Genomic DNA, 16,852 nt, shown 5'->3' on the forward strand with positions numbered 1-16,852 from the left:
TGCTTCTGTTTGGCTTCTTAGCCTTGGGTTTCTGGTTTAAACTCAATCCTTCAAAAAAAAAAAAAAAATCCCTCGCTAGAGGACAGAAGACAGTAGGTGGTAAAAAGAGGTAGAGAGCGTTGAGACATGAAGCGCAATGAGTGAGGCAACTAACATGATGGTGGAGTTGTCACAATGTCATGCAGATATAAAGTGCGGGCAAGCGGATTCTCTCTTCTAAATCAAGAGTAATGCCATGAAAGTTGAAACTGATAGACCAAACAAGGTTGGATCAATTGACAACTATACTTTTAAGTGTGTCATAATTAGGACAAACACAGTTCCATCCTCTTATTATATCCCACTAAAAGGTTGCTGACTTTTTTCATTGTCTGTACCATTATTTTGCTGGTGGGTCTGCTGGGACATTTAGATCATATTGGAAATGGGGGGCAAGGACAATCTGGTCTTGATATTGGTTTTGGACTTTTGAATGACAGAATAGCGGGCTTGCTTTGAGAAATGCTTTCGATGTAGGCTTCAAAATTTAGAAATGGGGGAACCAACTTTTCCGAAGATTGAACTAAAGCAGGAAATATATCCTGTACCACCGTAGCCCTAGCCCTAGCATCCAATAAACACAAACAACATAAGGGACCCAATTGCACAAGCAACCAATCTTCTTCAAGAACTTGATTTCATATATCAAAAACTTGATTTCATATATCAAAATCAACAGTTAACATATATAGGGAAATAATGTATACATACTTCTTTTCTCTTTTATTTTTCCTTTTGCACAATATTATTTATTTTTTACTCTTAATTCTTGAAATTCAATTTAAATGTAAGAAATAAACAAAGATGTATACATAGAGAAGAAAAAAAATGTATTTGACCAAAAAAAAAAATAATAATAAATTTAAATAAATCAATTATCTATGTATAGTGGGAAAAAAATCATCATTAACTCACACTCAAGAAATCATGAAACCTCATCTACGAAACACGTAAGTTTAGCTAGAAAAATGCAGAAGCAACTAGAAAAAAGTGTCACATCCCTAGAAAGTAAATAAAAGTCGAATTTTTTTTTTTTGGGGGGGGGGGGGGGGGGGGGTTGTTGATACTTTGATACTACATGGAGAGTGTAGAAGAGGGAACGAAAAGCAAATGTCCCATGTAGAGTGGGTACGTGCTGTGCCATTATGTCACTTCGAGAGAGAACCCTAGGAGGGTATAGTTAGACTAGTCTTTTTATCGCATTAAGTAAAATATAGTCCAATCTAGAATGGTGGTCTCTTGCTTGTCTTGGATGGACAGTCGGCTCCCATACAAGAGGGTCGGGAACCTGCCATTGGATGTTTAATATTATGGACGTCGATCAGCTTCAGATGAACCAATCGAATCGATCGATCTCCCGTACAAGTACCCTTTGTTCTTTCTTGGTCATAAAACTCATAAGAATAGTGTAATCCAAATTCCCACCTGATCGTGCATCCAAGGGTTTAATGTTAAAGGAAGAAATGTAAAAGTTGTGTACAACTTGAAGGTAGAAGGTGGATCTCCAGGATGACCCGGTCTCACTCTTGCCGTATCACCATTGTGAAGGAAGACTCTTTAACAGATCACCGTTGGATGGAAGAGATCCTTTGGCACATGAAATATCACATCTTCCAAATGATCAGCTCTCTAGTGGCCTACTATTTAGTGGTCGGTGCTCTACAAAGACCACCTTCTCCTGAGTGCTCTACAGAGACTAGCTCTCCAAACTGCTCTACATAGACTACCTCTCCAGAATGCTTTACAAATGACCACCTATCCCGAGTGCTCTACGAACAACCACCTTCCCCGGGGTGCTCTCGACGAATAACCACCATTAAATAAGACCCTTTGAGTATTTGACCAAGATTATATACTTGTTAGGCTTTAAATATTTATTGGGTATAGGTAGAGGCCACATCACCCTTTCTTTTAGACCACACACTTAACCTTCCTCAGGAAAGAGAGTTTGTCTACATAAAGGGGGTAAGAGCAGAGGATAGGAGGATGGCAGATTTGGATGGAGGAAGCCTACGGTTCTTTGGCTTCTCCATGCCAACTGAAGGCTTTGAGCCATTTGATGCAACATTTGTAACCACCTGAAAAAATATATACAAACTACAATGGACGTAGCTTCGTTTATAGGCAAACCACTATATATTCTTGTGTTTATTTTACTGTTAATTATATCTCTTAAGTTAATCTTAACCTTACTATGATGAGCATTAGCCCACACTCATCAAGAGTTGACCTCCCAGTTTTTAGCATTAACACACTACTTTGAGGAGCTAATTAATATCACCTAATTTTCTATTTTAACTTAAAATGAAGAGGGAGACCAAATTTTTTAAACCAAATGAGATGTCACCAATAAAAAACAAGCACGTTAATCGATATATAATTAATAATTCAATTATCTATAACCATATCATTTAGTTTGCAAATTTAGTTTAAAAAATTTAGTCTACTTAGCATTACTCTAAAATGAATCATCATTCACCTCCACATTCAATACATCTTGAACTTTAGGAGTTAATATACAATTCATTCAAATCCTAGACTTCAAACGAACTCTTAGCTAATTGATAACAGTTTGTCTAATAATAGTTTTGTGCTATAGAAGTGAACTAAGGAAAGATTGAGATGAGATTGTATTTAGTTTGTACAAATTAATGTTTTTTTCAAAATTCTGTGCCCTAGCTCGACAAGAGGATCTTCCCTACCCCGGCCATTTCACTGTCCATCTTTCTTTCTTTCTCTTCACATAACACGATTAATGTCCATCTCTCTAATTTTCTCATCACATGATCAGTAGGCTGATAGTTGATCAACATAAATGACTCACTCCCACAAAAATACAAGAAACCCCAGATTGCTAGACATGAATGCCAATCAAGATTTGTTATAATAATACTATTTTCCAAGTGTCCTCAAACACTGGTCACGTGTCCCTGGGAAGATCGGATGTAAATCCTACCAGACAAACATGTCTCCAAAGGTCCCCAATTCTCAATCCCTGGCCAAAGAAATAATTAAAGTAGTGTTTTTGTTTCTTTTCCGTTGGCCTTCTATAACTTGGGAACTAGAAACTACATGTTCATTCGACCGTATTGATGCAGGCATGGTTCAAGATCATTATTGATCGACATTAATGCAGAGAGTTTTGGACCTTATGGCACCAAGACTTTAAGTGTTGCAGTTAAAAAACGTGCATGCATGATTGGAGAGAAATTTATATACTCTACACATATATGTATGCGGAACATTGTTCTAAAAATCCCTACTAGCGCCGTATAGGCTCTAGGTGGTTGACCACCTCCCTAATTAATGCCTAGGAATTTGAAAATTAAGAAAGAACGCTTGTCTAAACTGCCTAGACATCCTCCTAAGTTACGACTCACTTACACAGAAAATAAATAACATTCATTTTGCATTTTATTTTTTCAATAAATTGTAAAAGACTTATTGAATACTTAAAAAAACACACATTATATACGTGTTCCTCATGTTTTCATTATGTTCCAATAGCTCATAATATATATGTCATTCCATTTTTGTAGTTTATGATAAATTCATATATATTTTAAGTATAAACAGACACTTATTTATACGAAATATAATAGATTTAATTAACTCCACCTAGGCATCCGCCTAGACCCTGCCTACCTGCCTAGGCGCTAAGACCTAGCCCGCCGCTCGACTAGCACCTAGCGTCTTTTAGAACCTTGATGCGAAATGCTTGGTACTTGGTTTTTCACTTTAAATGTCACATCCCGACCCGGGCCCCCACCACATCCTTGGCTCAACTCCGCCATAGCACGATTTTGTCCGTTTTGGGCCCCGACCACGCCCTCACAGTTTTGTTTCTAGGAACTCACACGAGAACTTCCCAGTGGGTCACCTATCCTAGGATTGCTCTCGCGCGAACTCGCTTAATTTTGGAGTTTCGATGGAACTCGAAGCCAGTGATCTCCCAAAAGGCCTTGTGCTAGGTAGAGATGTGAATATATATATATATATATATATATATATAAAGTTTAGAGGATCCATTCTCCTAGGCAATGTGGGATGTTACAATCCACCCCCCTTAAGGGCCCGACATCCTCATCGAACACATCCGGCCAGAGATTGGCTCTGATACCAAATTGTCACATCCCGGCCCGCGCCCCCACCACATCACTAGCTCGACTCCGTCGTAGTACGATATTGTCCGCTTTGGGCCTCGACCACGCCCTCACGGTTTTGTTTTTGGGAACTCACACGAGAACTTCCCAGTATATCACCCATCCTGAGATAGCTCTCACGCGAACTTGCTTAACTTCGGAGTTCCGATGGAACTTGAGGCCAGTGAGCTCCCAAAATGCCTCATAATAGGTAGAGATGGGAAAAATACATATAAGGTTTAGAGGATCCACTCCCCTGGGCGATGTGGGATGTTACATTAAATGTCTTAACATGGGTGGACGATATAATTAATATATTATTTTTAGAGTATATTATAAAAAAACAAATTCATAAGTTATAATAGTAATGATAATAATATTGTTGTGGATGTTTTAGCTCACCTTGATCTCTCCTTCTCGAATTCTCATTTTTGGGATTTATGTTTACCTGACGTTGCTCTTCCTACCTTTAATTTTGATTGTATTGAAAACGGTTGTACTAGAGGTTTTATGCTTTTATGAATTTCTTTGCATAAAAAACATGTGATAATAATATCACGCGATGGTCTTACTAATGTAACAGAAAAATCTTTGTTTGAATGTTAAATTTGTGGCTAATATTGAACTTTATGGCACGTTTATGTTAAAGTAGACTGCAATTTTTTTATTCCAATAATAATACCAATATTTAAAATAAAATTAAAAATAAATATATGGGAATGTGTGCCAATTCTATCCGATTTTAGAAAGTTTTATGATATTTTTATATAGGGAAGGGGGAGTTTGGTTAAAGGGAAGAGTTTGGTTAAGTCATACAATGGTCAGTTCTAATTTGATATCGAATTCGTCATCTACGAGATTCGAATCTAAAACTTCTTACTTCTAAACGAAGAGAAATACCACTAGACCATAGTACTGAATGATAAGATTCTTATGGACTTTGATTAAATATTTGAATGGATCTTGAGAGACTTCTTGTCAGTCAAAAAATTATTTTTTAAATAAAAATAGGATAAAAATAAATAATAAATAACTAAATAAAAATAAAAAAACTTGAAAAAAGTTAAAGAACTTTGCTCAGTTCTCCTGAGTAACCCCAACTGTCCATATATAGTCTTCTACCAGCAGAAAATTCAAATACAAATTAATAAACTTCCCAATGTCCAACTTCCACCATTATCATTCATGAAAGCTAGATTTACAAGGATTCAAGATGTGGGGTAGTTTTCCCTGACAAATTCCACCATCAAAGTAAAATGCCTTGCCATCCAATATGAAACTGAGTCCCATTCCTCCCCACAAAACTCAACTTTGTCGTCGCCAAAATTTGACCCCAAATTACTGAAAGACATTTAGATGGAGGCCACGCGCGACGTGAATCCAATAATTGGGTAGAACAGGCCATTTGCTACCACTACCATTTTATTCTTCTTTGCAGAGGACCTCAAGATCATACAAAGCCCCAAAGTTTAATTATTTGATTATGGGTTAGAATTAAACCTCATCAGGGCAGGATTGAATTTGAAAGTTACATTTGCAGTGGATAATTTGCTTGAGTTCCTTGAGTGTACAGGGGGTTCTGCACCTCCAAAAAGCAATATAACAGAAGTAAGTAATAACTTTATGATCTACTTTTACTTGGGCAAGTTTGAAGGTTGCTGATAGGATTTTTACCTTATGAATTACATATGCAATTTGAAGGTTAAGTTTTCCTTATGGATATTCTCCTTGTGACATTTAAGTAAGAATGTATATTTAACATACAATACGTCTGTGATATTCAGATCAAATGTAAACATCCATGACTCATTAAGTGTGGTGAAAACCCTTTTGAAAAACCATGCAAGCCCTAAGAGCGTGATATTCGCCTTAAATGACAATTATCAATCACAAGAAGCCATACTCAATCCTTTGGTGATATCCGACCGGATTGCATTCAATTACTTATCTAAACATCCTTATGGTTGCAAATCATTAAGATATAAAGATAGTTTAAACACAATGACTAATAATTCAAAGCAATCATGCATAATAATATAATATCATAAGCAATTAAATAAAAACTACATATACATGTTAAAGCTCATAGCCTCACCCTAACAAAAAAAAGTTAGTTACGCATATTCATATTAAAATCAAAAGGAATTTTATTGAAGTAGGAAAATAGAGAAAACACCTTGTAGACTAAAGTCTGAAATCTGCCAGAGCCTTTGGCAATCCTCTCAAAGTTTTCATAGAGAATTACTAGGGCTGGCCATCTTTATTTATAATACTACAATTGAAATCCTCCCTAGAAAATGTCTTAGAATAAAACTAAGAAACAAAATAAATTAAAATAAACTTAGAAACAAATTCCTTACAAATAAAGGAGAATCTGCCATGTTTTAGGCCTTAACCACCTTCAAAAACAGGCCCAAAATAGCTTGTTTTAAAGTTTAAGATGTCTTGAACACTTTTCCAGAAGGACCCAAGCCCAAAAGAGGCCATCTTGAACTCCAAAAATTGCAATTAAACCCAAAACGTCAGTTTTTTAGCATCTCACACTACTCCTTTGTTTCATTCCCATAAATAATTCGTTAGGTAGAAAAATCTGAAACTTTGACCTAAACAAGCTGAGAGACTCATGAACATCTTCCAATTGAAAACACTCCAAAATTCGTCCATTTGATCATTTTTTTATCAAGATAAAGTCACATGTCCTACGTTGAGAATATATAACAAAGTATTAAAATTTCATCAAAATAAATACCAAAACATACTAAAAATAGAGTTAAATATATAATATAAAATCGACTCATTAGTTGCCATTCTTTTCTTCGTTCAATTCTTAACTTTGTAAGTTTTATCAAAACACGAGTACTGAAATTGTGAAATTAATTGGTACCCAGATGAGATTATGATCCTTATAAGCCAGATATGAACACCTAAATCCTTATCTTGCTAGAAAATGTGTATTGGTGTCCTGATATATATATATATATATATATATGTGTGTGTGTGTGTGTGTGTGTGTGTGGAAAAGGAGATAAGGGAAGTTTATGCAACAAGTGTGGAGGAAGGTCTGAGGACATGTGGGGAGTACGGTAGAGAAATCAGGGCTAACATGTTTAGGGACGGAGTTAGAAACTTCTTCTAGTAGGGGCAATGAGGACAATCCGAAAAACAACAAAGAAAATCTTATTATAGTATGGCTTATACCCAATATGATAATAGAGATGAATTCAAATGATGATGTATCACATTCCAATGTTACAAAAATTTCAGTGTAGTAGTGGAAAGTGACAAAGTGATGAGAAAAATATTAATATATGATATAGGGGTTTTTTGGTTTGAATGATAAAACAAGAACACTTTTGCTCATTTAATATTTGATTTGGAGTGTATGTACTATGAAGGTATGTTGGATATTATATACACATATTTTATTCAAAGATAACGCGTGTGTAACTGCATCTATCCATAGTTAGCCTTTATTGGCTTCGTCCATGAACACGTTCAACCAAGAAAACAAGAGTAAAAATGAAGAAATGAAGAAATGAAATGGAAAGAGAGAGAAAGAAAGCTAGAGTCGTAGAGTGAAGAGAGAGAGAGAAAGTAAAGGGGTTGAAAAGAAATTTTAGGGTTGGAGATAGGATTCTTTAGTCTTTTTATGCTTACCATCTATTCTCAAATCTTACAAAATCACTCATTTAGTGAAATCTTTCAAAATTTATAAATAAAAAAAAATGAAAACTAAAGAAAAATGTTTAAAATTTTTGAGTTTTAACGATAAAGAGAAAATAAAGAGTAAAATAAATAGTACAATGATTGACATTTTAGTGTAAAAATGTGGTTTTTTCGTTAAAGTGAACAGTACCAAAAACTTTTAGTTAAAGTTCCAAAAAAAAAATCTATAAAAGTTTTAATACATTTAGATTTGCATGGATCCTATAAAATCCTTTAAAATCTTAGTTGACTATACCATGATTCTAAAATCTTTTAAAATCCTTTAATAGACCACCCTTGTATTTGAATGGAATTTTTAAAGTCTTTTAAAATCTTATTTGATTACACATGGATTCTAAAAAATTTTAAAATCTTTCTAAATCCTTATTTGACCACACTTATAAACAGCTTCAACAGAAATTCAATTCTAACTCCTTTCCATTCCAACTCATCAATTCAATTCATTCCATTTTTATTACGAGTTAGTGAACAATCTCTCTCGTTATTTGTAGTCATTTAAGCTTTCTGGGGGGTTTTATTTTGCAATTTTTTTAATTTGCATTTTCAGATTTTTAGGCCTTTTTTATTTTTTATTTTTTGGCCAAAGAATACCGAGCATAGCTGCATAAGTCAGTAATTCTTGCTAGAAGTAGAAGCAGACTGTTTTGGTTGATGAAAATTTACTTTGTCTATCATTGTCTTTTTCTTGTAAAGAGATTGTTGTCTTTCGTTATTCTAGTTCTCTACAAATAGTACGAGAAACGGGGAACATGGAACTGCACTTTCTAACCGCACCACGCACTTGAAGATAGTGGACTCTATCTATCTATCCATTTAAATAAATACCTATCAGTTCTTAGAGAAACAATGAAATGGCATCACTTATTGAACCGAGGAATCAGTATCTTTATTCTCACATCCACATACGTCAACATATTATACAAGGATCTTCAGGCCTTGTTTCTTTTCCAGAAAGCTGGGACTGCCTACCGTAGACCAAAACTGAACATGGTGAATCTGTGTCACAATGCGCTGCTTCCGGCAAATCTTAGGGTAACATTTTGACAGAAGAGACCGGTCATGGTGTCATTGTGCTCATGTGATGACTGTGGGCTTCTCCCTTCCAGTGAATTCCTTCAGCTTCGATACAGACAACGCCAAATCTAAAGCGTAACAAGAAAAGGAATAATAAGTAACCATGTCTGTAAGGGTTTGTTATAGAAACAACAGAAAAACTAACCTATCAATGGCTTTAGTGCCATTTGGGCATCCGCATCATGTTTAGAGGCATCTGGTTCATATTGTTCTATGTAAATTCGAACAGTTGCTCCTGCTGAACCCGTTCCCTATATAGTATATGAAATTTGTAAGTTACTTCCGTTTTGATGAGGATTAAGTCCTAAAGATTAAAGTGTAAATAAGTCATTATCGAAAGTAAACAAAGAAAGTTTATTACTGATAAGCGATATATGATCCTTGATCCATCGGTAAAAACAAACCGAACACCTTGCTTCGATGCCACACTTCCATCAACCTGCAAAATTGTATTAGATTAGAATAAGTTGATCTAGCAAACTCTATTCATTTGCTTTAAGTCAAATTTGATGGAGGAAGGAAAGCATGTAAAGGAACTTACAGGATCAGTGTACGTAAAGTCATCAGCGAATTGGAGAACGTAATTTCCTATGGGATGATAACTTTCAGCATCCAAGATCATGATAGTATCAAGAGAAGTAGAGGGTCCAAACTTACCATACTTGTCACCGGTCCTGCTGCTAGAGATCAATTCTCGAAGATAATCTATCATTTTGCTGGCACCTGCAGACTCGCATTCCTGGGTAAAGATTACACCAGTTAAAAAACTGCACCAATCCCAATAAAATACAAATCGATCCAGTTTGTGGATACTCAAAGTTTCACGACTGAAACTGAAGTATAGACTTTGATTGTGCAAGGATGGTTTAAATGCAGTTGTGATGCTCACTTCATAGTCATATCGAGAAAAGAAATTTCTTCCATAGGTTGCCCAGTGTTCCTTCACAACATCTGAGACAGAGACCAACTTCTCCCCACGTTTTTTGTCTTTGTTTCGATATGCAATGATTGAAAGCCAAGCTAAAACAGCCCTGTCATTGGTAAATACTCGAGTCATTTTACATAAGAAGTGACAATTTTTTTTCAAAACGCCACAAGTGACAATTCATTGGGATCGAATGGAGAATAATCTGTTTAAAAATGAAAAGGAGTATTTCTAATGTTTTGATATGCCCCATGAAGGCAAACTTAAGCAGAGAATTACAGCTTTTGTTAATAAGCAGCCCACATATGAGAAGTCTTCTTTAATGCAGACAAAATGTGCACCACCCTGATCACCCTAAAATATAGATTTAGACAAATACCATATGCCATCTTTCTCGCGGATGTGATCAGAACCTGTTCCAAAACTCTCTTCCCCGCAGATAGATAACTTCCCAGCATCCATAAGATTACCAAAGAACTTCCAACCAGTGGGAACCTGAGCCCAAGAAAGTACATCATATGTTACTTGAAAAGCGTCTTGTAGAAATAAACCACTGCACCAAATACATTATGATTCTACGTCTTTTATCAATACAATAGTTAAGGAGAACTAAACCTCAAAGAAAGGAAGCTTCAATTTTTCAGCAACACGATCGAGTGCACCACTTGTTGGCATGGATCGAGCTAATCCCTAAATAATTAAAGGGAAAAAAAAAGTCACCTCTTGTTGTTCTGCAGGAAAACCACACTGCAAACAAAGAACGATGGAACAAAGGGTGCATGACCTTGGGGCCACCCCGGAAGTATGGAATAGCTTCTTGTGCATTGGCTGCAATAATTGCAACAGAGTCTGAAGGAGTGACAAAAAAGCTTCTACCAAGAATCATGTTTCTATCACCATCCCCTAATAAAAGAGAAAACGTTTTTGTTATTCGAGAAAATGGTACGTCCATTCCAGCTTCTAAACGGCAGTTACATAGAAAAGCTGTACAATGAATGACTTTGGCATTTCCATGCTAAATCAAACGGCATGGCTCTTTAGTCATAAAGTCATTCACACAAATTCTACCTCTTTAGTCATCTAACATACCATCACTAGCAGCCCCAAAGTCAGGTCCATTTTCGCTATACAGAATGTCAACCAAATCCTTGGCATATCTATTTGACAACATAAGTCGAAATTAGCAATGGCCTCATATAATATGAAGGTAACATTAATTTAATTACTAATCTCTTACGTAAGATTAGGATCTGGATGACCATGACCAAAATCCTCCAGAGGCACTCCATTTGAAATTGAATCCTGCACACGGCATGCCAAACATCTCTCATTATGAATAGAGAAATTAGATAATATAGAGTATAATCACTTTCAAGTTGTCCTATATTTATCTAACGTACTGGACTGGCTCCGAGCTTATCCACAAAGATGGGTTTTGCATAAGCACCAGTAACAGCATGCATTGCATCAAACATAAACCTGAAACGTTCATGTCATTAAGAAAATAATACCCTCTATGATTTTGAAAATTTTACACCCAAGCACGGGGCAAATGAATGGGAAGTATTTCCTAATTACCAACAACTTTGCAGTTATAAACTAGCATACGGTTAGAGTCATTGGTATAAGGCAACTAACATACCTGAAGTCTAACTGTAGAAGACTCTTGATAAGCTGGAAGTCAAATACATTCTGCACGAAATCCCATATAGAATTAATTGTCTCAAAACTGGATGAATTTTCATCTAAATATGCTAAAATGCATGATTTTTGTTTCCCACCTCCAACAGTTCCAAATAGTCAGAAACCGGATCTACAACTTCAACACTGAAGTTCCCATACTTTACAACTCCAAGAGTAGATAGGTCAACATCAGCAATATCTGCTACCTTTATTTCAGAGATCTGCATTGTACTTATACGATTCAAACTTAAATCAAATAGAGAAAAGTACAGTAGGAAATTAGAAACACATGAAATTCGATGCAAAGTTCTAAGTTTTGAGCTTATGCTTCAACACTCTATATTAGAGTCAAAACTTCTCCTGCTGGAGATTGTTATCCGGCAATCAGCTGTTTTTCCAAAGTAATTGTTAGTGTTGAATACTACAGCTTTTGCTATATTGAACTCTATATGAAGAAATGAAAGCAAAGAAAAACCGCACAACACTCAACAAGTACAAATAGCACGATAGGAAGTGAAGCAAACATGCACATAAAACCAGATACTTACAGAAAGAGTGTTTCCGTAAATCTTATCTGTGATGGACTCGGGTGCAGGTTGACCACTGTTGTAATTAAACTGGAATGTGAACACGAGTCAGATATGATGAAGTAGTGGATTTGGAGAAATTGCAATGCATAAACACAAAACCAAAAGAAATTCAAGAAAAAATAGTTGAAACATGGAAACTTCGAAGACTAGATCCTATCATATTACAATACACCATCCATTCTTTAAATTATGTATGCATAAGAACTCACCTTAATACCCCAATCATAATCAGGTCCACCAGGATTGTGGCTTGCACTCATAATAAATCCCCCATTGGCCTATAAAATAATTGATTAATTAGTAACAAGATAAAGGAAAAATAAATCCAATTAAACACGATGTGTCAAGATGCCGAAGTACAGAAAAATCAAGCAGCACTAGCTTGCCTTCTTCTTTCTGATTACTGCAGAAACGGCAGGTGTTGACAAAATTCCTTCCCTGCATCAACAAAAGCTCATCATCAACTCGTATATTTAAAGCCAAAATGCATTACGTAGAAGAGTAAAAATAAGAATCACAAGATTAAAACAAGCATATGAAGGCACTACCACTGGAAATATCAGCCAACCAATACACTTACTTGCCAACCAAAATTTTCCCAACACCGTTCCCTGCGGCAATTTTGATAATAATCTGCATTGTACATCCACAAAGATTATCACTAACAGGGGAAGTAGGATTTCTTTTTCTTTTTTTTTTTTTTTTTTTTTTTTTTTTGTGGAGAAGTAGGATTTCTAGAATCAACGGAAACAGAAGAAAGTAAAGCAAACACAAAAATTTTAATACAGGTTCGATTGTTTATGAAAATAAAGGATGAAACGTCGAAAAAGAACCTGCGCAGCTTCACGATTAAAGTAACGACCATCACCTCCTAACACTAATACCCCATTCTTGTAATCCTCAGACGGCAAAGAATCAAATAAAGCCTATACACCAGAAAAATCTAAATGACATTCAAAACCACAATGCAGTAAAAGCAAAGATGAATTCAATACCCTGAATAAGTGCAAGTATTCATACCTGAATCCAATTTGCAAGGTAATTTTCTTGCTGAAAAACTTTCACCTACAAATCGGATTATAATTTTCGGAAAAATAAGAATCAGCCTTCAATTATATATTTGATTTGCAAACACAATGTAGGAAAAAAAGGTGTTCAATTTAGCACCCTTCAGATTACAGAAAGTCCACTCAAATGAACAAAACGGCATCAAATATTCAATAACCAACCTTTTTTCGGAGACCACTGGTTCCAGTCTTCTGACCTTCAATTGGTTTGGTGGGAACCAAATTAATCTGAAATAAAAAGAAACCCCATTTGTTGAATCAACCCAGAATTCAAAACCAATACAGATTGACAGAGAAAAACACATTCATACATATATACACACACATAATGCAAGACACACATAGAAATTAATGTCTAATATACAACTGAGTCAGATACCTTGATGCCCTGTGGATCAGCAACCGTGGTTGGGGAAGAAGAGGAGGAGGAAGCGGCTCTAATAGTGAGGGAGTGTGAGGCTTTGAGTAGGAGGTGCGGAAGGGGAGAGGAGGAGAGGAGAGAGAGAGATTGGTTAGGAGGAGACAGAGTGGCCTTTGATGATGGTGGTGGTTTGGGTCTGAAGGTCGGGGAGAGAAGGTTGTGTAATCTGAGAGAAAGTGCCATTTTTCTTGAGTTTGTGTTGCAGAGGGTAGAGAGAGAGAGAGTGGAAGATGTTGGGGAAGATTTAAGTCTCTGAATGCTGACAGATTCAAACAAGTTTGGAAAATCCATGGTTGCCACATGTACGTTCGGAAACACTTATCTAGAGAGTTGTGTCATCATGTGAAGTTGAAGTGTGGAATTACTTTTTCAGATTTTTTAATGTGCCGAGTATACGTTACAAATGTAATAATATAATTAGTTAAAAATTTATAAAAATTTTACAAATTTTATTATGAAACTTGGTTTACGAGTGGTATTCCAACACTGAAAAATTTCTCTTCCATGTTTTCTCAGGAAAATTTGATCACTTTTTCGAGTTATATATAATAGCGTCTCTAAGAGAAGTAGCAATTGGATAGAAAAATTAGATTTTTTTGTGCTATGTAAGAAAAACGCATTTCCAATCAAGGTAGCAACTCAAATAGTAAATTAAAGAATTCTCAATTGCTACTTTTTAAAGTTAGTAAATTGGATCACGGAATATATTTTATTCCATAAGATAAGATGAAATTAAGATATTAATATTTTAGATTCAAAGATAAAATTTTAAGAGTTAGATGTGAAGTGTAGGTTGGAATGACAAATTTTAGTATAAATGTGCCAATTGAGTTAGCGAAGTAACACTTTTAAAGAAAAGTTTTGGTAACTCTTTTAAAGATGCTCTAATATGTATATTTTAGGGATGCGATATTCACACACTTTTTTTAACATTTCAAACATTCTTCTAATTTTCGTCTGTCGGATCAGATGAATTGAAAAATATTAAATGACAGAAATTAACAAGAGGTTTATAAAAAGTAAAAATGAGTGTGTAAATAGCATATCCTATTTTATGGTACATAATGAATATGGAGGTGTAAATTTAATATTCAGGCTAAGGTATAAATGAAGGATGTAATCACTTTCACAGTTTTAGATTGTGACAGCCACTAGCATATACCCTTGTAGAAAGGATATTTCCGATTTGGAACCACAACAAAAATCAAGTTTTTTCGCCATTTACACTATATCTATTTTTCTGGACTTGTAAGTAAAATATTTTATATTTGAATCTCGTAAATGACGAGTTTAAAATTAATTGTTTCTTCACCTTTTTTGTATCCGCAGTTAAGATTGCAAAAATAAGAGCTTGATTACCACTTGTAAATAATCCGAGAAACATGGCAGGTATAGGAACTACTGAAGGTACCAAAGAAACAAGAACAACTACTACTAATTCATTAGCTAAAATATTTCCAAAAAGTCAAAAACTAAGCGTTAACACTTAATATATCGTTGTTTTAAAGAAAAAAATTGGATAAAAGCTTTTTTAGTATTTCTAATGTCCAACAATAGGGATAAGGATCCTCTCCTGAGCAAATGGAGAGGATCTTCCTGACTGGGTCCATCGGGCCGTTCAAAATTTATCCAACGGCTACAATTATTATAACTTTTAGTGGAGCCTCCTATTTGTAGCCGTTGGATAAATTTTGAACGGCCCGATGGGCCCGGTCAGGAGGATCCTCTCCATTTGCTCAGGAGAGATCCTGATCCCAACAATAGGATGCAAGGTCTAAAACACAAGTAACCTATGGGTCTAGAGACAAGTCTTCCAAAGCAAATGGCCCAAATTGGTGTGGAGGGGTATCCAGCATCCAGCAACTCGAATCAAGGGCCAATACATCGGAAGCCAAGTTATTAGTCACGTAACAGAAGGCCTCAAAATTTCAATCAAGACCAAGGTAATGTTTACATTATGTGACTGGAAAAAGGGTACTCATTCGAAATATAGTAAGTGTACCTATTGATACCGAAATTGCATTGTAGAAAAGAACGTAGGCAGAACATACCCAAGAAATCTAACAAAATCGAGTTGGGCTGGCTATTAGTTATGAAATTACTTTATTGTCATTCACTCGTTACAAAGTCAGCAAAGCTTTTTCTATTTTTAAATATCGAGTTTAAAATGTTTTATTTTTGTGGTGTAATTTGATTAATTAATTCTATGTAAAAAAGAATTAAGAACAAGCCTATACGGATACATTATCCTTGTGGTGATAAAGTAATCGGAAGATTGTTACCGTGATAAAAAAATAATAAAAAATTAGGCTTTAAACTTTGGTGGTGTAGTCTGTTAGCAAATTTACTCTAATTGTGAGATTTCAGTTACATATTTAGGATAAAAATATATTTTACCTTACTCTTTCTATCTTTTCACATCTCTCTTCATCTCTCTGTAATTTATATCTTCACCTTCTTTCTATCCTATTTGTCTATCTCCAACCATTTTCGTGGGTTTTCTAACCGGCCAATTCCCAACCTTGATACAGCCAAATTTCCTACTTTTTCATCCAAAATAAATATTTGAAACAAATAGGGAACAAATAAATTTTTTTTTATAAATATTATTATTATTAAGGGGAGGGAGGGTTTCAAAACTATTACAATAATTTGAGAGGAAGTTTTGAACCCGGAACTGATGATGGTAGGTATAAACCAAACACCATATCCATTAAGATATTAGACTATATGCAAAGTATAGGAAACAATTAGATTCAAGTTAGATTGGACTCTAACCAATCTGATGTATGCATACAAAACTCGAAAGGCACGATTTCTAAATATTTCGACGAATCCAGACCTCGTAGTTGGATACACATGTGAAGCTAATAAGGTTCGTAGAAAATCAAAGGGATATGAGCCGATGTAAGAAAAATAAGGACTCGCAATCAAAAGGAACACAAATTGGAGTGTGCTTGAGATTTTCTGTCACCACGAGATTGAAGAAAGTGCATATACAAAGAGAGAGTAGAGAGACAAGAAAGAAGAAGGTGCACAGTTAAAGTACATTTTTTACCTTTGCATTTATCAGATATTTAATAGAAAAATTGCTTTTGACTAAATTTGCTGACAAACTATACTATAAGAGTTTAAATCCTTATTGTTTACCACCGGAGCAATTTTCCGATTACCTTATTATTATG

The 16,852-nt window shown here is 35.2% G+C and overlaps 1 protein-coding gene across 1 annotated transcript; it reads right to left on the reverse strand.

Annotated features, from left to right (window-relative positions):
• Window positions 1–8,749: 8,749 nt before the first annotated feature.
• Window positions 8,750–13,944, reverse strand: LOC126623623 (phosphoglucomutase, chloroplastic). Its single transcript, XM_050292576.1, has 22 exons — window positions 13,626–13,944; window positions 13,409–13,474; window positions 13,200–13,244; window positions 13,013–13,105; window positions 12,760–12,812; window positions 12,566–12,617; window positions 12,389–12,457; window positions 12,138–12,206; window positions 11,688–11,810; window positions 11,549–11,598; window positions 11,307–11,385; window positions 11,144–11,208; window positions 10,996–11,063; window positions 10,691–10,809; window positions 10,522–10,596; window positions 10,286–10,401; window positions 9,871–10,012; window positions 9,639–9,720; window positions 9,523–9,569; window positions 9,343–9,420; window positions 9,127–9,232; window positions 8,750–9,049 (listed from the first exon to the last, which is right to left on the reverse strand). The coding sequence occupies exons 1-22, from the start codon at window positions 13,848–13,850 to the stop codon at window positions 8,982–8,984; spliced, it is 1,890 nt and encodes a 629-aa protein (XP_050148533.1). The 5' UTR covers window positions 13,851–13,944; the 3' UTR covers window positions 8,750–8,981.
• Between the last annotated feature and the right edge of the window lie 2,908 nt (window positions 13,945–16,852).

The sequence above is a fragment of the Malus sylvestris genome, chromosome 1 (assembly GCF_916048215.2).
Source record: "Malus sylvestris chromosome 1, drMalSylv7.2, whole genome shotgun sequence".
Classification (NCBI taxonomy): Eukaryota; Viridiplantae; Streptophyta; class Magnoliopsida; order Rosales; family Rosaceae; genus Malus; species Malus sylvestris.

Coding starts and splice junctions, on each gene's coding strand:
- LOC126623623 (XM_050292576.1), bottom strand. CDS start 13,850: ATGGCACTTTCTCTCAGATTACACAACCTTCTCTCCCCGACCTTCAGA. Junction 12,813..13,012: donor TTAATCGTGAAGCTGCGCAG/GTTCTTTTTCGA, acceptor TGTACAATGCAG/ATTATTATCAAAATTGCCGC. Junction 11,599..11,687: donor ACTATTTGGAACTGTTGGAG/GTGGGAAACAAA, acceptor GATTTCGTGCAG/AATGTATTTGACTTCCAGCT.